This window comes from Rhipicephalus sanguineus, chromosome 3 (assembly GCF_013339695.2).
Source record: "Rhipicephalus sanguineus isolate Rsan-2018 chromosome 3, BIME_Rsan_1.4, whole genome shotgun sequence".
In the NCBI taxonomy this organism is placed as follows: Eukaryota; Metazoa; Arthropoda; class Arachnida; order Ixodida; family Ixodidae; genus Rhipicephalus; species Rhipicephalus sanguineus.
The window spans coordinates 25,487,993-25,505,798 of NC_051178.1; the positions used below are offsets into that span (position 1 = coordinate 25,487,993).

Consider the following 17,806-nt stretch of genomic DNA (forward strand, 5'->3'; position numbering starts at 1 on the left):
GTATCGGTGGAGATTTGGCGTTGCACGTGTGCATCGTTTACGTGTGGTGCTCACATGCATCAGGGAATGCCAAACGAGTCGTCCGTTCTTCCGCCACAGTTTTTGTGTTCATCGTTTCCAAACGCTCGATGCAGGAAAGCTGTAACCTATTCTGCGCTTTGCTGGTATCAGCGGTGCTCATCACGAGACACAAATTTGCAATTGGCGGTTGGCACGTAGTTAAGCATGGTTCGCGGCAGGTACCGAATGTATTCACGAGAGCCCAGGTGCCCATCAAAATGCCTGATAAGTGTATTGGGAAGCATTGAAGCTGTTTCAGACATGGCTGTGGCGATCTGACCGCCTGAGCGGAATAAAAAAAGCATCAGTTGGTTTTTTCAGGTGATTTCCCGCTCCCTAGAAAGTCTGAAAAATTGGACATTGACTGTATTTATCTTCCGGGAGTTCGAATACTTTAAATAGTCAAGTTCTGGTGCGAATCGGATCGAATAGCAAATACTATTCGAAAAATATTCGAAAGTTTGAATATTCGCACACCCCTGATTTAAAGTAAAGGTCTAACTCTATGGTAAAGGTCTATACCTAAAATTCTAAGATATGATAGTTTAGATGAGCTCTTTCATTAATGCATTATTGTATTTATCGAAAAAATTGTCGGCAAGATGTCTTCTCGATTTGATTGAAAGTGGCATAAAAAATTTATAACCAAAAGCACACTGAAAGCGCTGCAGCTCGGGGGTCATTTTTCTTGAGGAGTGTAGGTCATCACACCATTTGGCCAACGATGATGCGCCACTTGGGGCTGAATAATAAAAAAAATATTTAAGCAGCAACATGGGTATTGTACCGATGAACCGAATTGGTGCAGGGTTTTATTCTTTCTGGAGTTATGCTGTAGATAACTTTTGAAGAAATGTGCATGTGCAGGCGCAATGTCAGTGGTTTTCATATGGTTGGTGGCATTGTTTGCAAAGAAGCAATTATTTACGATTTTCTTCCCACAGATAAGTCAGTATTAACCTGTTGATCTAGGCTAAGACATAGTATAAAGGTAATGAGCTCACACCTGGCTTCAGCAAATCTGTGTGTTGATCATGCTTCTGCTTGTAGCCAGGGTCACGGATTGTGTGTTTGCATTGAATACTGTCTAAAGGGTTTCCTCCGCTAATCTGTTGTGCATTGGCCAACTGCAGGTTGGACGAGCCAAGGGAAAACTACGGCACTTCATCATTGAACCTTTCTGCAAGCACTCCCAGGTTTGTCCTCCTCTCTTGGTGTGCAGTATGCCAGGTTACGATTTGCACAGTAGACACCACTGATCTGTTGGAAAGAGCTTGCCAACTTCCGTGATGGAACAATGCGTGCACTGTAGGCGTAAGTGTGAAGGTGCTTACACGTAATTTTCTGGTTCCTTCGCACTTTTTTGAGTGGAGACTCAACTGTAGCTGATGCGTGAGTTGGTACCTGACATCACTGTGACATGTACAATCAGCTTGCATTGACACAGACTGACAAACCGTAACATTTGATATACATAATCAGTGCGAGTGAGAGGGGCTTTCATTTCGTAGATAGTACCTACATAAGCATGTTGTAGTAGCGCTTCTGTGGAGCTTAAAAAGAAAGACACTAAAGTGAAACAGTAAGTAAAGTCAGTCACTTTGGTTGGCATCTTTCAAGATTTTCACCAGTGAAACAATGAATCGATTTAGACTGGTAAATTATTCTTTAAGAACTCTATTTCATTAATTTATCGTCGTAGGTTCATTATTATAAGAGGAAATGAAGGTCAAGCTTTCAATTTTAAATTTCTCACTGAAACTTCACCTGAATATCAGCTTGACGTCTCGAGTTTCGTAGTCTTGTTTTTATATTTTGGCCACATTGGATGAATGAAATTTCATGAAACTTGCTATGTTAATTCTTTGGCTTCCTTAAAATACAATTTAATTTTTGCCTGTAAAAGAGTACGTAGGCCCCAGACGATGCCATCAAAATCTGTGATGTCAGTTAGCTGGAGATGGGAGCTAAAGGAGTGATGCGTGAATTTGACATAAAGCACGAAACATGGGCATGATGGTGTCTTCTTGGCAGGATGAAGAGGCGTACGTGTGCATCTATTCTCACCGTAATGGAGACACCATCCTGTTCCACCACGAAGGAGGCGTCGACATTGGCGACGTGGACTCGAAGGTGAGCGATGTGTCTTGGAAGTATCGCCCTCTGGCGTTGACGTGTGAGAGCGGTGGGACACATTGGTCTGCAGTTTAGCATTGCAGCTGTAGCACAGCCATGTGAGCAAACGAAATAGTTTTATCACTAGAAATTAATTGGGCCTTTCTTGAGGCTTCTGTACCAGATGGTGGTTGCCTGTTTGACTCGCACACTCAAGCTGTCACATTACCACCTGGCCAGTGTAGGTTCTCCATGCACACATTCTGATTAAGCTATGCAGTGGTCCTCAAACTTCCTGGCCTTGAGGAATCCCAGTGGCTTTTGCAGAGTGCCACGGAACCTGTTTTTCACATACAGTCGAACCCACATATATCGAGCTCGCAAAAAAGCAGGAATTAGTTTGATATATCATGTAATTCGATATAGAACTTTATAAAATTAGCCGTATTTTAGTTGCACATGTTGGCTTCGCAGCACTGTTTCACAATAATACAAGGAAGCTGGCTTTATGGCAGTATGCGGAGGCTTTGTTTTAGTTCTTCTTTTTTTGCGGTTTTAGTCGTAGCAGTTTCAGTAATCAGCCTTAACCATATTAGAATGTCAATGGAGTTAGTGGTAAGCACAAAAAGCTTTTTGTAATTTTTGTTCTGCATGTAAAATTAGGTACACACATTGGATGTTGGTGCTTGCGGGGCATTATCCTTTTGTTTAGTTGTACTGCATATACAAATGTTAATACAGTCAATGTGTCCTGTTTGTACCAACTTCTGAAGTCAAACACAAGGCACAAGAAAAGCTGTGGTGGGCTGTCCAACAGGCAGTGCGATGTAACACTAAGGCCTCATTCACACCCTCGACTTCACGAGGTTGGGAAACCAAGCCGGTCGCCAATGTTCTCACTTGCTGAAGTCTCAAAGGGACCTGTGATAAACAGTCAGAAATGGTTGCTTTTGGTTAGAAGACAGCCGTTTCTGCTTGCTGCTTGCTCAGATGGCTCACTGCTTGATTTTTCAGTCTTGCAACTACAATATAGAGCAGCGAGAGTCCAATCCAGGACAGTCACTTTTCGACCATAAGCGACCATTTGGGATTGTTTGCACCTACGTCATTTGTTACTTAAGTGTGCTAAAACATTAGTGGCCAATTGACCTCTCAGAGTCAACAGTGTGAATGAGCCCTAAGAGTCGCGACACAGGACGGCGAGTTACGAAGTAGATTTGGGCAGCTAATATTGTTAGAAGGAATTGTAGTTTTGCAGGTTGCATAATGTATGTGGCGAGTGGTTTATTAGGTTATGAAAACAGGTTCTCTAGAGGAAAGCTGGTTTGGGATAACAGAGTATTATTGGGTTGTGTGAGGAGGTTGACCAGTTTGCAGGCATACAGTGGCATACAATCTGAAACAAGATTGGGGTTGAAGATGTGTTGCTTGGATGTGCTTTTTTGCTGCAATGGACATACATTAATCAGGGTGTTGTATAATGTTCGTTCCACTGCAGTGATGTGCCACTTGTCTCGAGCAAGCCGAAGTTAATGTGAGTGGTTGTTTGGCCATGCACAGCCTTTTGCAGAGTAGTGGTGATTGCTTTGCAGGCCCTCCGACTGGAGGTTCCCATTGACCACAAGCCAAGTGCCGAAGAAGTGACCAAGGCACTGCTCACCAAGTTGCCACAGAACAAACAAAGGTCAGTTTGTCACCTGAGCAATGGAGGAGCAACTTTTAGTGGAGTAGCTCAGGGCTTTTCTGTAATCCACATTTTGACCGGTATTTCATTGGAAGTTGTGTACATGTAGTGTGGAAGTGTAAAGGGGAGTGTGCACTCGTCCTGCATGTCATAAGTGTTCTGAACTGTATCGCATACGTTTGAGGCACAGTGCGGTCTTGTTCATCCGTTGCGACTGCGTTCTTGACACCCATCTCACCCCTCCTTTTTTACAGTCTGGTGGCCACATTCATCTGCTCGTTGTACGACGTCTACGTGGACCTGTACTTCACCTACCTCGAGATCAACCCTCTGGGTGAGTGAACACGGCCTGCTCAAAGTGAGCCTAGGGAAATGCCTCCTGCTCATTTGATATGGACAGTGGTCAGACAATGGCTGCGATTTGTCTGGCAGTGTCAGTACTGCTGCCAGGGTTCCAATTGGAATTTTCACTCATATAAAGGTCACACCTGTATCGTCTAGCTAGTCTTGTGGAGTTTGATGATCAAGCGGCTTCACGACTTCACCTACAAGCCTTTCTTTGTTGAGCTTACCTTAGTGCTGCATTGTTGAAGGATAGTACCATTGCTGAAAGTGATTGCTACAGGTGTCTGCTGTGCTTTGCAGTGCTGAAGCACTGCTATGCCAATTTTTAATGTGCTTCATACGACCATACTTTGTAGTAGTGGATGTTTTTCTGCAAATGCTTACCAAAGCACTTCTTGCTCGGCCTATGCCCACATGGCGTTCTTCAGTAATTGGGGCTGCAGTCACCTGCCCAGTGGTGATAGCAGATGTGTTTGAAAAAGAAATCGGAGCGAGCCTTGCTGTTCCACTAATGCGTGACTTTCAGTCATCGGACTTTGTCAAATGCAGTGCCCTTGCACTGCAAGGTGATAAGACTCAACCCGCTCAAGCAGCAATGGTGAACTTTGACTTTAAGGCGGGGTCATGATTGCTGGCGCGCGCACTATCTCGGCAAGCATCAGTGCATGGCTTGTATACCCTTCCAACATGAAGAAACTGTGTGAAAAGAGCATTTCTCCCTGGAGTGGCCGTATTCTCTTACACTAGCATTTTGTACGTATCGGATACAAAAGAGTTAGCTGCGAGCCTTACTTCGTATAACATCACAATTTGTTGCGATCACATTCGTTGCTTTGTCCTGTGGTGAAACTGATCTTTTTTCCCTCTGTTGCTTGTTCGTGAGGGATGGCAATACTGAACATTCGTAGTACATCAGTACAACGCTGCTCCATCACCATCTAGCCGTGGCTTATGAGATTGGCTCCGGCAACGCGTTGTCATGTTGTCGGAGCTAATCACGAAGGCTTTGGTCTAGCATAACCAATTCCAACTTGCCCAAATGTCAATTCTTTTGTAGCAAATCTGCGCCGTGGCGCCAGATGGCAAAGCGCGTGACAAGTCGACCTCCGAAGATCCGTCGTTGTCACCGTGGTCTCAGACAGGTTCCGCCAGTGCCCAATCTGACATTTCCTCAGTAGTGACGAGACGCGGTTGTCTGCATACAAAAAAAAAATTGCAAAGCTGAACGTCGTCGGGGGCCACTCCATGCGCGCACAGTGAAACTACGCACGCGCGCATGGTGTCTAAAATGAAAAGTGGACACAGATACCACGGAATACTATTCGGATAAGCGCTCTCCATATACAGCGCGGCCCCACATATGCGACGCGAACTTGAAGCGTAACGACATGGAGCAAGAATTTTTTTTTTTTAGTGGCATCATCTAGTGTCACTTTAACGAAGCGCAGTTCAGAGACTTCTGCTGCAACCGAAAAGTAGCATGGCCAATGCAAAAGTATTTTTCTTTTTCTGTTTTTGGTTCAAAGGGAGGAGAGAGGGCACATCCACGCATGTGCCCATGGTGGCAAGAACGGCGGCAACACCGGCTCAAGGAATGCAGGCCCACCTGCCCGCCTCACGCACTAACGAGCGCTTACTCTTGCTTTGCAGTCGCTGGGGCTTTGAGCGTGCCCTGTGCGCCGGGCAAAATTTTTAGGTTGTCGGTGGTGAACATTCGTTATATCAAGGGTGTCTTCCACTGTCACTTTGTTACATAGAGGTCGCAAATGCATATGCTTCTAAGGAGCAAAGGCGGGGAATAGAAAAACTTCATAATATCGAGGAATTTGTTATATGCAGGTTTAACTGTAATAAATTGCATTTCTTTTGTATTTTGCGTTGCAGAAGGCTGCATGCTCGAAAAAGCAAGCGGTTTATTTGTCTTTGCAGCTTACTTTTTGCAAATCATATTGTGGCCACATAACTCTCTAACTTTCCTTGAAAGTACAGCTCAGACCACTTATAACGTAACCGCTTACAGTGCAGTACCGGCTATAATGCAGTTTTTTCTGACTCCCGTTTACCCTCCCATGGAACTCCATGTATACGCATACCGCTTATTGTGCAGTCCCCCGAGATGACAGACCGATTATAATGCGGCTGCCGGAACGTTCTCAGAGATGCGAGGCAGCGAGCGTGCTTTTCAGCGGAGATGCGCCGGCAGGGGAGAGAGCGGCGACGGCGTTACGAAGGAGGAGGGGACGCGGAACGAACGAACAAGAAGCAGGGGGGAGAAAAAAAAAAGCGATGGCGGTGGGAGGCAGCAGCCCGGCGCGGGTCCGCAGGTGCATGGTGTGAGGAGGGGGAGCGGTTGTGTGGCCGACGGAGAAGCCTTTGCCCCCTTCGGCCGCTTGACATTTGCGCTCCGCTACGTTGGAACGGGCGCCTGCGTCCGCATCAAGAGCACAACCGCTGTTTGTCTCCATAGGGAAAATAGTTGCTTCGTCGTAGAGCGCAGATATCGCGCGTGCAACTTAGATTCCCCCGCAAGTAGCAATGCTTTGAGACTCGATTGAGCTTTCGCCTTTGCCGCCAACAGGCGGACTTACAAGCTTGAAATACTTTTTCAGGATAGTTGTCGCGGCTGTTCTCCCGACGGCGAACCGAAACTTCGTTTCACGCTTGATGCTCTCGGCTCGCGAGTGTGATCTCTTCTACGCCCGATCTCCGTGTTGTCTAGGGCAAGCTTCTCGCGACGGCATGCCAAGTTGCAACGCGCACGCTAGGCATAACAAGCGCTAGCTGCCATATTGGCGGCCGCGGACTACAGAAGTTGCGGTTTGGTGCCAAGTCAATGCAACATTTTGCACTTGTTGCATTTAGAAGGGGTGGCTTACATCTTTAACGAAAACGCGGGCGTGCGTGTGTAACACTTGAGTGGTGGTTTGTGGTCGCCACCGTTTTCGACATCGCGCACGCGCAGTGTGTTACCGCGGCGACTTCTCGTGACGGCGCATTTTTTCCACGTTCGCTATGTCGGCAACGCAGGTCCGCGGAGGCTAACCGTTCAACATTTTAAAATGTAAGCAGATGCAAACTTACGTCCCAGTCGCATGCCTCTATAGTCGGAATCGCGCGCCTGCCTGTTGGTCATGTTTTGCACACGTGCAGCCTTTCAAAAATGTTGTTTTGGTTATATCAGTTCAGTTCAGTTCAGTTTTATTTCCTTAAAGGCCCCCATTCAGGGGGTGTTACATACAGTCGAGTCCACTTATAACAATATTGAGGTGCCATGAAAATATCATTGTTATACCCGATTATTGTTATAAGCGGGTTATCCCGAAAATAACAAAGAAAACGTGACAAACAAGAGCATTTAATGAGGGGAACATGATAAACAAGAGCACTTAATGAGGGGGAAGTTGCTTACACTTTTCACTTTTTAGCAGTTAGAAAACCGTAAGCAGTCAGCTTCGACTGCTTACTGGCCATCTTAGTGACATCTTTTTGCAAAGCGTCCAACTGCTGCGCGTGGCCGAGCGGAAGGTTTTTAGCAAACACAAAATCGCGCAGGGTGTCGATCATTTGCAACGCTTCCTGATGTGACACAACCTGCATGGGTTCCGGTTCCTCCTCGTCGTCACTGCTGCCGTCTTCCGCGCCGGTGACCGCAGCGACGATCGCCTCGTTGGTGAGGTCCTCATTTGTTGCTACTGCGTCGTCGGCGTGCAAAAACTCCTCAAGTCCCGACGCGTCTCCATCACCACCGTTCACCGACGACCAAAGTTCGGTCATTTCTGCGTCGGCAGGAGCGTCGCGGCCTTCCACTTCCGTCTCACTGGAATCCCCAGCAAAGCCCGCCTTACAGAAGCAATTCGCGATGGTGGAGGAGCCGACTTCTGCTCATGCCGCAAAAATGAACTGCACGGCCATCAGGAGCGAAACCTTAAAGTCCGGCGCAGGTCGGCGTTCACGTATGGAGATGTCCAGGTTCAGCGCCAGCCTGCTCAAAACACGACGCCGATACAGCGCCTTGAAGCAAGCAATCACTCCTGCGTCCATGGGTTGTAAGCCCGCAGTGCTGTTGGGAGGGAGGAAAAAATCTCCACGTTCGACAGCTTCTGGGCGGTATGATGGGCGGTGCAGTTGTCGAGCACCAGCGCCACTTTCCTGCCTTCGCGCTGCATCCTCTCGTCGAACTCGACCAGCCACTCACGGAAAAGTTCGCGGGTCATCCACGCTTTCTTGTTGTGGCGGTAGCGAACAGGTATCCTCGCGGCACCACGAAAACAGTGAGGATTCCTCGACTTGCCTATCACAAAGGCGGGACACTTGTCGCTGCCGTCCATGTTAGCACAAAAAAAAAACTATCACTCTCACTTTGCTCTGTTTGCCGCCCTTACAGGCATCGCCTTTCAGCGCGTGCGTCTTTGAGGGTAGCATCTGAAAAAAGAGCCCACTTTCGTCACCATTGTGCAAGTCTCGGTCCGCGTAGGCTTCGCGGATGCAGGGCAGTGCTTCCTCCAACCACTTCTGCCTAGCATTTACATCCAGCGAGCCTGCCTCTCCAACGACTGCCTTGTACACAATGCCATGCCTCTCCTTAAAACGTTGAAGCCAGCCACCCCCAGGCTGGAAATCAGTTTTGCGAAGGAGGTACGCGAACCTCTTCGCCTTCTCCGCCAAAATGGGACCACTGACTGGCAAATTCATAGCGCGAGCGCTAAGGAACCACTGGTACAGTGCATCTTCCACGTCTTTGTACGCACCGTGCCTAACCCTTTTCCGGCCGTCATCCATAGCGTGGCTAGCACCGCTAGCACTGGCATGGCTGTCACTTTCGGCTTGCTTGAGTGCATTGCGAATGATGCAGGATACTGTCGGCTGCGGCAGGCCGTACTTGCGCACCAAGCTGCTCACTTTCTCGCCGGCGTTGTGCTCTCTCACAATGCTACGCTTAACTTCCAACGGTATTGCCGTTCGCTTCCTCTTCACTGGGGTGTCGCTTTCTGGAGGACGGTCTGCCTTCGTTGTGGGCGCAACGATGTCCGCGCGTGCGGGGACAGGAGGATCGAGGCGACAGTGACCACAGAACAGGAACAGTGACAACAGGCAAGGAAAACGATGCTGGTAAGCACCAGACTCGGAACACGTGCAAACGGCGGAGCTGGAGACGTGGCCAAATTAGCGAAGAATAGGGGAGGTCGGCACAGTGCACACAGCACCGCTGCTGCTGCGGCGGCTTATGCGCCCCGGTGCTTTTTCTACAGGCGGCGCACCCTCAGAATGGACTGCCCACAGCCCGTACACACCGTAGAGGTAGAGGGGTAGAGGCATAGAGTTTCCTAAAATTAACTAGAGGGGACTCTGGCGCTGCGATCGTTCAGCTACCATGGGAATGATGGGTAGTACACAATTTTGCCTAGTCTTCATGCTTGCGGCTTCAAACATACTTGTGGCTTTGTTTATTGCTGTTTTGGTTTTCTTTCGGATAAAAGAATGGATCGTTGTGAACTTCGTGACAAGATTTGAATCGCTGAGCCTAAAGAAGTTAAAGTGGCGAAGTGAAACTGCTGACTTTTGCTGAAATTCGTTTTGCGACAAAGCGGATGCAGCCGACGCGGAGCCAAACGGAGCCGAAAGTACGAAGTTTAGACAAATTTGTGTACTACCCATCATTCCCATGCTGGCTGAAGCGTCATGCGTTGCAGCTCCCATAGACACTAGCGCCACAGTTCCCTCTAGTAAGTATAGTAGGAAACTCTATGGGTAGAGGCGCCCATCTGATCCTCCTCCCCCTCCTCCGCATCGCCGCGGCAGGCGAAAGCAGCGGTGGTAGCGGCACGGTGGCATGCGAGCTGTGCGAGCCTCTTCTGTTGGCCTCTTCGGCGCGCACTCGCCGCGTGCGAGGCCAAGTGCGCTATCGCCTGGCCGCCGCGCGTATGCTCTCATGCCCTTTTGCGTATTAGACGTGGTTGGGGTGGCATTGTCGCAGCGTTTTTGCATTTTTGTTTCGTTCAGGGTTAGTCCTAGTGCCCACATTTAATTGTTATAACAGATATTGCATCATGACAGCATTGTTATAAGCGGTTTATTTTGCCATTGAATACAATGAAAAGCTGACGGTGCCGCGGCTTTTCATTGTTATATCCGATATATTGTTAAAACCGGTATTGTTATAAGTGGACTCGACTGTAGTGCGGTACTGCTTATAGTGCAGATATTTAGACTCCGGCGACTTAAGTTATAAGCAGTCTATGCTGTACATCACCCAACTGATCGTATGGCAGTATGAGTCGAGTCTCTCTTCTGTGTATGTTTTTTTCTAGCGGCTTTATGTCGTACAGTAACCAGTATCTGTGTATGTTTTTTTCTAGCGGCTTTATGTCGTACAGTAACCAGTACCAACTAGGCCAAGAAGTACATCATAGGCGGAGAGTTTTCATTTTCCCGGAGGGGGCAGGGGCCGCACTGGCTCTTCCGCATTTGTCTCTCACTCTCTGAAAACACACACACATACATGTAATATATACAGTCGAACACGGATATGTCGAACTCGAAGGGCATCGCGAATTAGTTCGATATATGAAAAATTCGATATAAAAAAATACAGGCCCTGAGACTTTACCAGTTGCGGACGATCACCTACAGTCAGCGCATTCAAGAATGACAACTAATTCCGCACACACGATGCAACAGAATGTTTTATTTGCGTGAAAAAAAATCGCTCATCTTGGCCTGCTTCTTCGTCTTTGAAATGAAGTTGAAGACACTGGCCTTGATCTTATCGAGGCTGTCCAGGTGCGACAGCCCGGTTCCCTCCATGTCGCCGCGACAATGGCAAATCGAGCCGAACGCTGCCGCCACTTCAGCGGCGGAGAATGCACGTGTAGCCACCGCCTCGTCCGGAAGATATTCGTCACCGTTTGAGGTGTCGGCCTGGGCATCCTGGATCCCTGCGACCGCAGCTAAATGTTCTCGTCAGCGAGGCTTGCAAAACCCTGAACATTGCAGTCCGCTTCCACGAAATCGTCCACAGACACTTCGTGTGGAACGGCAGCCGGGAAGAGGGACGACCACTCGCGAAACGGGTCGTTTATGCGCTCTTCGTCGCTGTCTTCACCGGTTCCGCAAGTTCTGCCGTCACGAAGCCTTCCTTCCCGAAGCAGTTGGCCACTGCGTTCTTGCGCTTCTCGACACTGGCCATTGCTACACGAAAAGTAGAAAATTCAAGCAGTCTGCAGTGTCTTTGCACAGCACGCATGCAAAAGAGGAATGCGGTGGTATGTGACAACTCACGGAAGTGAACTCCACCAACAAAGCGCTCGTGATCTGTTGCGATGGCAGCGATGGCTACCCAGGCTACCTGTAAGGGCAGCAGCGATGTACGAAAGGCGCGGGCTGTGGTTGTCTGATGAAAACTCACAAAACAGCAAAAAAAAAAAAAGGCGAAACGAGGAGGTCACAGGGTCCTTCGTTCCTGCTCTAGAAAAAGAAAAGGCGAAAGGAGGAGGCCGCCGGCTCCTTCATTCCTGCTCTCCGAGCTGACGGTAACGCAGAGAAAGCATGAGAAGGAGTGAGTGAGTGAATAACTTTAATAAGTTCCTGCAGGTTTCCGGGCTGGGTTCCCGCCTAGGAGTCGGCCGAGAGACCGTGTCTCTCAGCAGCTTCCTTGGCCTGCTGGATCGCCCAGAGTTGATTGTCTAGTCCTGAGCTGAGCAGCGCGGCCCGCCAACGCACCCGAAGGTCTTCATTGGAGGCCGCGTCCCTAGTTTTGCGAATTAGCGCTGGACACTCCCAGAGAATATGCGCTAGTGTGGCCCTATTGGTGCAATACTTGCATGAGTTGTCTGTATACAAATCAGGGTAAATGTGCTTCATAATTACGGGATTAGTGTAGGTGCCTGTTTGTAATTGCCGCCATTGAACGGACTGGGCCCGGCTAAGGTTGGGGTGGGGCGGGGGGTATTCCCGTCGCTGAATTTTATAGTGTTGGGTAATATCGCTGAATTTGGTTAGTCTATCCCCCCACTCCCATTCGTTCACAAGGGAGTCCTTTCGGGTAGTGTCAACCGCAGACGCAGCTCGGAACGTGAGGCCTCGAGCCACGTTGTGCGCCACCTCGTTAAGATTGACCTCCGTGCGGTCGACGGGTGTGTGGGCGGGAAAGAGAGAGAGAGGAAAAAAAAAAAAAGCCGTTCCGCAAGTTGGAGAATGCGCCCAACAGGAGTACAGTCCGAGCCCTCTCACCCTCACGTTTTTCGAGCGTTTCAGGTGTCGGCAGAGGCGCGGTGCCGCAAAGGTGGCAAAATTCGCGGTGCACAGCGAGTGCCGAAGCGCACCTTCCAGCTTGCGCGGCGTTTGATATATATCTGATGGCGGGTAAAAATACCTTTCGATATAAAGGTGCAAATTTCTATACTTTTACAAAGGATTTTCAAGGGGATAATTTAAGAGTTCGATATAGCCGAAAATTCGATATATGTGGGTTCGATATATCCGTGCTCGACTGTATATATAGGGAGAGAGAGAGCCCGACTTCCAAAGTAAAGAAATTAATACAGCTTCAGTCTCCTAGGCGCCGACACCGCTATATCATTATTTAGATATTTATAGACGTGTATTGTGGGAGACTCTAGATTTATTTTTCAATTTACACAAAAACGTCAATCCACTTCGTAATGCCTGGCTCAAAGCGAGAAAGGTCGTGTAGGCTGCTACTCGCTCAGTGCATCGCATAAAATCGATTCTGACAATGCGTGGGATCTGCCGAATTTTTTTATTGACATGCTTTGCTTACTTTCTCCCCGTACTCTCCGCCTGTGAAGTACATCACCTAATTCTTGCCATGGTAACTTGCGAAATGACTGCAGCCATGCGGTGTACATTTTCTGTCGACACTCCCAGGTGGTGTATTGGTTTAATGCCCTCCACAAGCTCGTCCATGGACATGTCCAGGTATTGCAACGAACTTTCATAATTGGTATGATTGAAGAACTCTGTATTATCACTTGGTGACATAGGCACACTGAGTTCAGAGGTAAACAGCAGAAGATGCAAGGATTCACGCACATTGTGAGAAACAGCCGAGTCTCCTCCAAGTTTTTTCCATGCGTTTCCTACTTTACTTTCATGTCATTACCTGTACTGAACTTGGCAATACTGATACTGATACGATGCTTTCAGTGGTGACCGGTGGCCAGGTGTACATCCTGGACCTGGCAGCCAAGTTGGATGCCACAGCTGAGTTTGTGTGCAAGCAGAAGTGGGGCGAAGTCACCTTCCCACCACCCTTTGGTCGAGACGCCACCACCGAGGTCAGTATTACTGTGTGATACTATATTAATGCATACCTGCCAAGTCTCCCGGATTACCCGGGAGACTACCAGATTTTGAACGTTTCTCCCGGTTGTACGGGTCATAGGAAAATCTCCCGGAAATCCAGTTTTGCCCCACGCGTCCAGTGCATTGCGCGCCCCGTGCATCACGGTGACGCGAGGTGGGACGTTTCGCGTACAGGTGCGCTACACGTAATTTAAAAATTGATCCTAAATGTGTTATAGGTTATAGCAGCTGTTAATATTTCGTAGATGATGCGTACAAATCTATCCCACAAGTTATCTCGCCTTCAAAATTTTGTGTCACTACTGACGTGATAGCGTGTTCGCCAGCGCTTGCGACCGTCCCCGTCTCAACGGCGCCCCTTATGGTCCCTTGCCCGACAAAATAACTGGTAAGCAAGCGACGACAGGCCTCGCGCGCGGAGCGATGTTATCGCATGTGCCCTTCGCGCGACGGTGACTGCCGGGTCGTTTCATCTCTGCTTCAACCGCGTTCGTCCCTAGTGCTAGCGCGCATTTACTCGCACGTGAAACAGACAATGCGTAAGCGATGTTATCGGTTTGGACTCTGTACAGATCAGCGGTGACCGCAAAATCCCGCTGACAGTGTCCATATAATTGCTATCGCAGTACCCCCCCCCCTCTGTTGAGTAGATCTCCCGGATTCCGTTTCTCCAAACTTGGCAGGTATGTTAATGAGAACTAACAGACAATAATGCCAAGGAAACTAGTTACGGTATTTATATCTTAATTACTACAAATAACACCTCCTCTACTTTCCTCTGCATTATTGTCTGTTAGTCTCATTAATATTGTGTCTTAACAAAGAAAAACGAGCCCTTAAGAGTCATCTCCTTTCCTTCATTCATAGCAAGGGTCTCGTTCTGGCAGACTTGATGCCTTCAGGCATTATGCAAGGGATTATTGGTCAGCTGCCAGCTTGTAAAAAGATCACATGCTACGTGACGCCAACAGGCACAAAAAGAGTGTTCCACACTCGCCGTCATGGCTGTGATCGGCACTAACACTCCTAGGGTTTAAATGCACATATATATCCCATAAAGTGGACGGGGAGATGACCGCCGCCGTAGCTCAGTGGTAGAGCATCGGGCGTGTTATTCGAAGGTTGCAGGTTTGGTGCCTGCCGGCGGCAAGTTATCTTTTCATCCACTTTACTTTCTTCATATTTATACCCTAATTACCACAAATAACATCCCCTCTACTTTTCTTGGCATTATTGTCTGTTAGTTCTCATTAATATTGTGTCTAACAAAGAAAAACGAGCCCTTAAAAGTAATCTTCTGTGTGATACTATGCGCTTTATAATAATGCCTCGTTGCTCTATAGTGGAGCCCTGCTACAACGAACGCTGCTTCAACGAACTTTTCGCTTCAACGAAGTATTTCTTGTTCCCCATCAGCTTGCAATAGAAGTCAATGCATCAAAGTTCGCACCACAGCGAACCATTTTTCGGCTTTGTTTTCACTTCAACGAAACTTTCGCTCAGTGGAGCTTGGCTGTAAAATTTGTTTTATGATAAATTAAGTACAGTCAACTGCCAGTTTTTCGGACTCCTCATTTCCGGACATGCTCGAAAATTCGGACGCTTTCGCGGCACCGTCACCAGCCCCGTAGACGTCAATGTATGAGAACGTCCAAAATTTCGGACGCTGAAACTCTTCAGCGTCTGATTTTTCAAGACTTTCTGCCCAAATTGCGGGTCGGAAAGACATTCATTGAAGACCCCAACTCTGCCGCGTCTATCATCTTGTAGGTTCGAACCAGCGCTTTCGCGAGTCGATCTGTTTGCGACAGTAGCAAAGTCTGAAAGTCATTTTTGCCGCAATGCCGAAGATTTATGAGGTGAAGCAGGCCAGAAATTCAAAGGCGCCGCTATCACGCCACCGTGCGGTGGTGTCTTCACAAATAAGCAGCGGAAATGCACGGAGGCGTGATGGCAGCAGATGGCAAACGCGCCACTACGGCAGTACGAGTTAGCTGATGTTGTGTGGTTTGTACATATTTTTGTTTTTTGTTTTCTGAAAGTAAGCCTTTGTTATACTACTCCAAATTTGGGATTTCTTGCTCCAAAAGCAACATCTTGCTGCTACAGAAATTGCTCCAAAATCTATTTCGGCTGTTGCATGCCTTATTCATGATTAGATTGAAATTCCTAAAAAATTAATATAATAAAGGCAAACTTGCTAGAAGCGTAGGCCTGCCACGTGTTTGTCGCTTTTGTTACAACCCATCATATGAAGTCTTTCAGGTACTAGTAGGGCTCTGATGCATAAGCTTGTAGGCAGGTGATGTTTGAGTGATATTGTTGCAGTGGTGTGACGATGTGGGTGAGTTCGTGTATAAGATCCCCAGTGTCTGACAACAAGCTAACATGGTCCTTGCCCTCTTTGCTCCCGTCTGTGCAGGAAGCCTACATTGCTGAATTGGATTCCAAGAGTGGTGCATCCCTCAAGCTGACGGTGCTGAATGCCAAAGGCCGCATCTGGACCATGGTTGCGGGAGGCGGTGCCTCGGTCATCTACAGGTCTGTCTACACTGAATGTTTAGCTTTTTACTCATTGCCTCAGGTGCTGTCCTTCTGTTTCAACCATAAGTTCCTTCCCAACCATACAGAATTCTGTGTAATGTTCTTTCTAAAAATATCTTTGTATTCTGGGGCAGCTTCATCAAGCGGGCACTGTTGAAGTATAGTAACACCTCGTTATCTTGAAAGTAGTAAAAACGAGAAGGAATTTTAAAATAAGGGTTTTCAAGATAAGCAAAGTTGTGGAAATTGTGCTCAAAAGTTCAGTCAATTCTAAATAATTCATTAGTACTGAACACCTTTTCAGCAAAACTGGCTTTAACTAAACTGGCTCTTCGTAAAGGTTTCAATGAAAAAATAAAAATGTACCGGAGATATAAACCAGCTGTGTTTTGCTGCACTGGCATTTTATTTAGTGCAGAAAGAGCGAGTAAGGATGCTCTGCTTCGTGGTAACACTTGAACCTAAAGAAACACATCCACATGCTGCTTTACGCAGGACACGCGGTGGTGATCGTCCTTGCCACTGCGCTTTATTTCGCAGCAGCCTAAGCATGTTTCTTGTTCTGGCACCTCTACAGTGGCTGTGTCCACAATGCTGCTTGTGTGGGCTTTGACACCACATCGTTTCATTTATTAGAACTGAAATTGATGTAGCACATTTGTGAGGCCAGAGTGTTGGCCTTCTCTGTCATCAGTGCTGTGGTGACCGGTTGCTCTCGCATTATGCCACCACACCACGAGTGGTGGTGCTGGAAATGAGTCTGGGAACTTCGATCCTCAACCCAATCTGCCTTTCTCACGGCGCACATGCCCATCCCCTGGCGTGAAAGTCGCAAAGTGCTGTGGTTGGGTCTCCGCTCGCCTTTCGGTCTTGGGGGCTTTTGTTCTGGTGAGCCCGTCCGCCTCGGATCACACTGCGAAGCTCCGGCCCCGGCCAAAATGGCAGAGGGCAGCACAGAAAAATGAAAAAAGGTCTATTCTGCTTGCTAGAGAAGCTCTGTTGAAACCCATCGATCACCTTTCCGCTTGTTTTTCAACCAATGTCGAGAGTATAGACAAGGGAATGCCAAATCCTTGCGTGATGCTCAATTTCATCTGGACTCTTTATCTTTAATCCACTTCTTCGATTAGGGCTACCTTTCCTTCGATTGTAAGTCACTTGCACTGCTTTGCCAGCACCATCCTCACCGCGCTCATGCTTCACTTGCCCACACCACACAGCCAGCAAAAAAAAAATCTGTCGTGTATGTTGCGTACCACAAAATTAAAACTGAAATTGCACTTCCCATGGTAACGTCATGTGCATTGCACAAAGTGAACAAAATTGCACCAAGCAAACTACAGTAAACCCTCGTTACAACGAAGTCGCTTTATTCGAATTATCGCTTTTGTCGAAGTGTCACGTAGTCTCGACCCAAATGCGTGTATTTTAGACCGGATTACTCGAAGCATGTCGATAGCTTGCTCTGCTTAATGCGAAGTAACAAGTTGCGGATGCGTATTCACGGCGGCGCTAAGAGCGGGCGAGCGACCGCCCAGGCCGCCGAAGTGCCTGTGCGCTTTTTTCGTCCACGACCCGCGCCAAGCGGCCTTTTCTGCGCTGAGCGAGCAATGTTCGCGCTAGCGTTGCCGTGCTAAAGCGCCAGTGCAGACGGCGTAAGAGTCACCGCGGCGCGGATCTTACCCTCCTCCTCCGCGCCCTACTCCGGTACGGAGGCAACCGCCGGAGGCACTC

At 48.1% G+C, this 17,806-nt stretch overlaps 1 protein-coding gene across 1 annotated transcript in view; it reads left to right on the top strand.

The window, feature by feature from the left end:
- The window catches only part of LOC119386505 (ATP-citrate synthase), a 108,410-nt gene that overhangs the window by 35,577 nt on the left and 55,027 nt on the right, over positions 1–17,806 (top strand). The window contains exons 4-9 of the mRNA XM_037653772.2: positions 1,194–1,256; positions 2,095–2,193; positions 3,768–3,859; positions 4,114–4,193; positions 13,370–13,500; positions 15,951–16,069. Of these exons, the coding sequence (XP_037509700.1) occupies positions 1,194–1,256; positions 2,095–2,193; positions 3,768–3,859; positions 4,114–4,193; positions 13,370–13,500; positions 15,951–16,069 (584 nt within the window). The remainder of the gene's footprint in view (positions 1–1,193; positions 1,257–2,094; positions 2,194–3,767; positions 3,860–4,113; positions 4,194–13,369; positions 13,501–15,950; positions 16,070–17,806) is intronic.